Below are 7,545 nucleotides of genomic sequence, written 5' to 3'. Positions count from 1 at the left end.
AAATGAAGGGCTGAGATTGGCTTGAAGACTTGACACATGGAGGGCTGAGATTGATCAAGGAAAGCCTTCTCTAGCACTATATAAAAGGGTCTCTTGAAGACTTTGGAACAACTTTTGGAAGCCCTATCATTTTCTACATCATTAGCCAAGATTCTCATTCTCTCCAAGTCTTTCTTTTCCTCTATCTTCTTGAGAGAAAACTAAGAGACTTCTCTACACTTCATTGTATTATTTTTGAGAGAACCCTATTTTTCAATCTCTACTATTCTTGTATCTTGTAAAGAGCGTACAAAATCCAAACTAGTGAGTGTGAGACTCCAGAAATAGTTTGGTGGTGGTGAAGCCAAGTGAAGGCTTTGGTGGTTGTAAGAAAAGTTTCATATAGTGGATTTGATTGAAAATCCTAAGGAAGGGAATCCTTAGGTAGTGGATGTAAGCCATAAGGGCCGAACCACTATAAATCGCTGTGTCCTTCTTCTCTTCACTCTTTACTTATTCTTGCTTGATTATACTTATTTGTTTTTGTTTTTGTGTGGCCAAATCCTAAGGCCTACATTCTTGTTGGCTATTATATTTTGATTTGCTTTAATTGATCATTCTTTGTACTCATTCAATATTCCATTTGGTTTATTTAAAGTCTTGTTATTGTGTGCATTCAAATCACATGTTTTTCACCAAGTTGTAATTTGAAGAGTATATTGGATCTAAGCACATATTAGCACAGCTGGCGGATATCATATTATCCATCTAGTATTTAAGTGCTCCCGTACTCTCAACTGCAATTTTGGTTTATATTAAATTTGTTTTCTCATATATATGCGTGCATAAGTTTTGCATTAAAGTTTTTAAAAGGTGTCAATTCACCCCCCCTCTTGACTAAGTTAGAACTCAACACCGACCTCATCCCTCGCAAGCGTGCCAACTGAGCTGGCTAATCTCACTAGATAATGCGCCTCCCATTATATTTAAAGACGCCTACCTAACAGCTTACAAAAATCAGATTTTACACCCCCAAACTTCCATTTCCACTTATTACACTTCCACCCCGAAATTTTCATAAATCACTAAATTAATTTATTTTCCTATTTTCATAAATACTCCCCAAAAAATTATTAATTGGCTTAATTTCTTTTTAATACAAACAATTTAATATTTTCTTTAAACCCATAAATAACTACCTTATACGCAATAATTAATAATTATTACCTAATTAATTCCATTATTATTTTTATAAATATTTACAAATAATTTCATTACTTACCTAAGTTTTCTATTTCCACAAAACAACATAATTTATTATTTTTTTTCTTTAAATCCCCAAATAAACAATAATAACCTTAATGCTGATATTTACAATTATTATTAATCTCTCAATTTATGAGATGTTACAAATGCCTTTTCCACAAATTCCAAGAATGCAACTTGAAAATTACCCTTTCCTTAAAAATTATACCAAAGGCAAGCCTCAACCAACTTTTGATTACGCCTGTGTAGAAGTCCATAGGCCTAAGAGCCTATCATAGCCTATTTGGCATGATGTTATTTTAAAGCACAATTACCTTTTTAAAAAGAAAAATAGAAATTAATATATTTTTTTTTCATTGATGATTAAGAAAACAATATTTAATAAAATACAATTTTACTTTTAAATTACAATTATTTCACTAAAAATAAAAATCAAATTAATCTGCTAAAAGGCGAAAGCATAAAAACAAAACAACTTATAATAAGATTAGAGTTTATTACTTATTTTTAACATTAATAAGTAAAACACACTCAATTATCAAATATTATTTTAAAATTACTTTAATAACACAAGACAAGACAACAATAAGGAATAAGCCCAATGGTAATTGAAATTACCAACTCCACTACTCATAGGAAGAAACAAGTCTCCAACGTAAACATCTCCCGTTTCACACAGGCAAAGGAACAAAACGACGGCAATACAACTTTGTTGCTTCATTTAATTTCCTTGACCTTCTTCCTTCTCCTTTTCACTTCACTAAGCAAAATCGAATATACCTAATAGCGGGGAAGTTCAAGTACATACTTGGAAGAGCAGTAACACATTTTTCCACAGAAAACCTCAATGACCGGATAGGGATAGGGATAGAGATCCAGAGTGTAAAATCCGACCGCATTTTAGTAAAAAAAATTTGTTGAGCATCTGCTAAATGAGGACTGTGTTCTGTAATTAACCATAAAGCAAAAACGGATATCATACAAAATGAATAGAATCCTGAACTTGCCCTCTACCATAACCAACGTGCACAAGATCATAGGAAAGATACTAGAGGGTATCGAACTAGGTCCTCCTCTCAAAATTGGACCAGTGAAGCACCTGTCTCTCTATATTCTGCCTATTGAGAATGGCCATATGATAGAACCTCCTCCCTCTTGAATGCTGCATCATGAGCTTGAAACTGCATAATGTGGTGTGTACCCCAAGTTATCGGTGGTGGAAGATGCTGTGGATAGACGGAGGGCAAACCAGTGGTACAGGTTATATACTGAATCTGCATCCAACGCAAATCGAGGGACTGCGAATTATCATTAAGTATGCAGAGTAGTGTTAAAAATAATATAAACATGACACTAAAATTGAGCAAATGAAAAAAAAAAAAAAAGCTCACAAACACCTATTTTACACCTTTTTCTCTATCTTCCATGTTAAAAATATTGAAAAGTAATTGACGTTATCATTCATTGACATACCATATCAAATTGCTCAAGGACCTGAGGGTTGTCTTTCCTGGCTAAATGATCCGAGCCGTTTAATAAGGCTCTCTTTCAATGACTCAGGGATCCGTGAGATGAATTCCCTTTTGGCATCTATCGTCAACGACTTCCTGCAGAACATAAGTAGAAAAAACATATATCAGATATTCCAGCTCATGAAAGAGCAGAAATTTTACACAAAAAAAATGGAAAAATAATAATAGATCTATCTCTAGTGAAGTAAAAATCGAAGTTTATTCAAGGTTCTCTAATCTGATGGAGACCACCAAATTTATTTTTCAATCAACAAAACCAAACGCGCACCTCTCAAGTATGTTGGACAACAGGATTCAGAGTCAAGTCTATGATTTTATCACTTTGGAAGGATCCCTGGGTGGTTCCTGTTCACTATGTAACAATTAACAGTTCATGCAGTGATGAGATTCAAGGGGCTAGGGCCCAAATAAGGCCCAATTGAGAGGCCCAAATCAAGGCTAATATCCAACTCATTTGAATGAAGTCCAAACCAAGCCCATAAAAGGAGGTCCATTCTCTCTTTCTCCTACACTTGTAATTTTTTTCTTCTACATTTTTGTTACAGCTTTATGTGCTTTCCTTCTACGCTTGCCTCTCCTCTTGGCTCCTCACCTGTAGTGACTTGATCATCAGAGGGCAGTTCCAGGAGAGCCCTAGCCAATCCTAACCTCCATTTTATAGATCCAACAAGAAGACTTGTTCATTCCGGGCACCACAACACTCTTCGTCAATTCGAATATTGATGGTGCAATTTTTGACATCATCATTGATGTCGTCTATGGGAATCAACTTGTAGAGAAAGTTTGAATTGACGGAAAGTGACCAACAATCACGATCTCCACTATTGATCAATTTGTGCCAAAAAGATCTCCATTAGAATAACTTTTGTCAAAAAGATCTGTAGTAGGAGGTAATTCTCAGAGTTGTCACTGCAATTCTTCATCTTGCGACCCAACTGCCAATGATTCTTTAAAGAGATCCAAGATGTAATTCTTTGGCATCATCTGCCATATACTTCTTGTACCTGTTGTTGGCAGAGTTCTTGCTGGCAAAGTTCCAGTATGCCTTGATTACCTTCTGCAAGATTGAAGCTCGCAAGTTCTTCCAAAGCTCAGTGTTGGGGATTGACCAAGCCATTTGGATCTTGTACACATGTTCGAAGGAAATGTCAAAGCCTCTGTACTGCTCCTCGATCACTATCTTCCCTAAATTGCCATCATCTCACAATAGAGACAACAGCGGGATTCCTGTTCCTCACTCTTGTAGTCTTAGATCATTCATCTCTAAGCAATTCTATGAGATCTGTGCCTTTAACATTTTGATCCGTGCAAAGGATGTTGTTCATCATGAAAACATGAACTAAGGATATTTCCTTTTACAGTCTGGACTTGCTGTTGAGGTTGAATTCCATATCGAGTGTCAGCGATTGCAAATGCTAGAGCAATGGTGTGTCCTCAAGAATCGAAGGTTACAACAGAGGAAAGCTATAGAAATGGCTTTATGGCCCTAACAATAGCATGCTCCAATTTGAGTGTTGAAAGGTTCAAACACCGCCGGAGGTGGCTTTGCTTTTAGAAAAAAATGGGCAAAGAGCATCAATCTGTAACCAGTGGCACTGATGTCTGATTCTAAACTCTTGAGTTTATGGAACGATATTGTGAAGTTCTATATGGGTACAAAATGAAGCTACCAAAACTGATTCGATGAAGCGGCAATTTTCTTGAGCAACATGAAGTTACAGTTCAATGAAAGGAAATTCCAAACCTTTATGCTTCCACCCCACATGCCTCAATTCACCAAACTTTGCCTCTTTGAGCTTCGGTCCTTCATGCTTTGGGTCTCTCCATGCACCAATCCTCCTTTCTTCAGTCACTTTCAGATCAACAGATTTTTGTGGCTTAGATCTTGTCATCATGCCTGGGGAATGCCAACAACATTGAGCAACACTCTAATTGTCCGAAGCCTACGAAATAGTTGATTCTGTTGGAATATCCTGGAGCACTTGAAGACATTGGCAAAAATTTCTAAATGAGTTACAAGCCAACTCAGTACTAGTGACAATGTTGAATTGCTGAGTTGACTCAAATCAACTATGGCAGCTGCTTTTAACCCAAAGACACAAATCTTTCTCATCATCTATGCTAAATAGCAGTTTCTCTTAAATTAACTACATTGATCACTTCTTACTATTTGATCTCCATTCATCAATGCCATAAAATCTCACAGCACTTTATATTGAGGCAGTAGAGAGCTCATCAAGTCAGGATGTGCAGTGGATCAAGGATTGTAACAAAGGAAAGCTACAGACATGGTACACTTATTTTTTTTCTAGAGTTCCAAGGTACTTAATTTGGCACTATCATTTCCTCAATCTCCTTGCATTGTTGCCATAACTAGTACATATAATATGTTGTGTATTGCATATGGGATGCCCCATCACATTTGAATTTGTTCGGTTGAGGTTTACTGCTGGAGAGTGGAAATTTAAAAAAAAAAAATGGCTATCAGAAATTGTATAGGTTTTGAGATGCCTTCAAGGTGTTCGACGAAATGTCACAATGACATAAAATAACAATACAATACATGAATGTATGTCTTAAAGCATGGATTAGGTATAGAACCATAGAGTGGGGGCAATCGAGCTTGGAAGCACCATGTAATGACACTGTCAGAAGGCTGTGAGAGTTCATCAATACTGCCACATTTGACAGGGTTGACAAAGGGCACTGTTCTGTTCAGCTTTCGAAAGGTCAAATAACACCATTTTTAAATGGTTTGTTGTGGATATAGAATCCTCGTGACAGTGTTTAAAATGGAATTTGTAGTACTCAATTTGGATATCATTTGGTAGGTTGAACATAGACCTAAACTTAGACTCCGGGAATGTTCTGCACAAAAATGTGCAGAATTTATATGTGATTATTAATAAATTATTTATTTAATTTTCATTTTAGTAAATGCTGAAGACCTGCTAGCCCTTATATGTGATTATTGCTTGTTGAACCACTGCCATGGTTAACACATAAATAACCAATATATCTCCTATAAATCACACAGTTGTATTAGTTTAATTTACTTTATATTTACCAATCATTTTCTTTCTTATTGATATATAATTTGCTATATGATCTGCTGAGATTTGTTATTAATTATTTGGGGTTTTAACTGACCGGAAAAAAAAAAAAAATGCTGCAAAGAGATAAAATCACAATAGGAGGCATGAACATGTGTCTTAAGGCATGTCTTAGGTGTAGGACCTTAAGGGTGACGAAGTTTAAGAACAGCACATAATGATTCACGGAAAGGCCAAGAGGGTTCATTAAAGGTGTTGGTCCACACTTTGGCAGGTTTCTCGGGGAGTCATGTTTGGCTCAAGTTTTGGAGGATTGGTTGACACTATTTTTCAGCAAATTCTTGTGGGTTGGTATTCCCCATATTAGTGATTAAAATGACGTTTTTAGTATTTAATTTGGGCATCATTTGGTGGTTTAAAATCGGACACAAATCTGATGTCACAAATTCTGCATATTTTTGGACAGCAATTTATGTTCGGGTGGCACTATTGGCACCACTGTTTGGGGCAGTTTAATGAAGGAATTTTAAAACGAATTTTTGTGTGATTATACACCCAGTATCCACATTCAAAACGGGTGACACCTCAAGACTTTTTAAGGCTGTTAAGAGTGAGTTAGTGAATGGTTAGAATCCATTCCAAAACATGTTTCTTGAACTTGTGCACAATTCTGAGCTGGTCCCTCTCTTAAATTTGGCGCCCAAGCAATTCTGATTGGTATATTCATTTAATATAAATGTGTTTTGAATAGACTTGATATGATTTTGATTTACCTTGTAGACCTTTGTCATTTTGTTTACTGGTATTGGAAGTTTAGGGGAATTGTATTCATGGATCATATCCTTTAGTAAATTGCAGTCAAACCTCCCAACATTTGGAATTCATAACTATTTAAAAGCAATGGAAAGGATAACATGATGTTGGAACTTCAAACTGGTTTGAGTAGTTTAAGTATTCAACTTTTGCGTTATAAGCTTATAGAGGTCAAATCCTAATAGATCGCCAGGTGGTAACATGCATGCTAGCTTATTGGTATTGGATTTGTATAATGTCTTTTATGTGTTCTTTTGGAGCTCTTAATGATGGTAAGAATATGATTATCAAACACTTTCCACTTGTATAAAAAAATAAAAATTTTGTTAACATGCATGCTAGCTTATTGGTATTGGATTTGTATAATGTCTTTTATGTGTTCTTTTGGAGCTCTTAATGATGGTAAGAATATGATTATCAAACACTTTTCACTTGTATAAAAAAATAAAAATTTTGTTAAATTTTCTCTAGCTTCTTTTTTAGAAGAAGAGATCTTATGATGATTTCAACGTGACACATCTCAAATTACTTCTCTATCTTAAAGAACCACACAACTGAAGCACGAAATGAAATTTGGTTCAGCCAATAATTGTGTGCATTTTTGATATACTCTGCCATCATATGGAAATGATGCATATCAATGGTGAAGCAACATATACACTATGTTGAATATTGATTCAAAATTGCTGATTTAGTGGGTTGATTGGGTCAAAAATCTGTTTACTGATTTAGTGGATTGATTGGATCAAAATTCTGTTTATTGATTTAGTGGGTTGAGATAATTTCGTTTTTTAAATTTAAATCCAACAATAAATCTTATTTTCTTGTTATTCAATTGACATGTATTGCCTATTTAAAGGCATGATGATATGAATAAATAAAATGAGATTACAACCTTTCAC

The 7,545-nt window shown here is 35.2% G+C and overlaps 1 protein-coding gene across 7 annotated transcripts in view; it reads right to left on the bottom strand.

Moving 5' to 3' along the window:
- Positions 1–1,838: 1,838 nt before the first annotated feature.
- Positions 1,839–7,545, bottom strand: part of LOC127811298 (ubiquitin carboxyl-terminal hydrolase 25-like) — an 81,224-nt gene continuing 75,517 nt past the window's right edge. For 2 of the 7 annotated variants that reach the window (XM_052351031.1, XM_052351033.1), the window contains exons 8-9: positions 2,719–2,852; positions 1,839–2,543 (exon numbers count right to left, since the gene is read on the bottom strand). In XM_052351031.1, the coding sequence (XP_052206991.1) occupies positions 2,732–2,852 (121 nt within the window). In that variant the 3' untranslated portion in view covers positions 1,839–2,543; positions 2,719–2,731. Of the gene's footprint in view, positions 2,544–2,718; positions 2,853–4,521; positions 4,759–7,545 lie in introns of those variants that run through there. The other 5 variants (XR_008025636.1, XR_008025637.1, XM_052351032.1 and 2 more) reach the window with 4 other exon arrangements.

Source organism: Diospyros lotus, chromosome 10, assembly GCF_014633365.1.
Source record: "Diospyros lotus cultivar Yz01 chromosome 10, ASM1463336v1, whole genome shotgun sequence".
In the NCBI taxonomy this organism is placed as follows: Eukaryota; Viridiplantae; Streptophyta; class Magnoliopsida; order Ericales; family Ebenaceae; genus Diospyros; species Diospyros lotus.
Note: the sequence above shows the minus strand (reverse complement) of the source record. Positions and strands in the feature narration are given on the sequence as shown.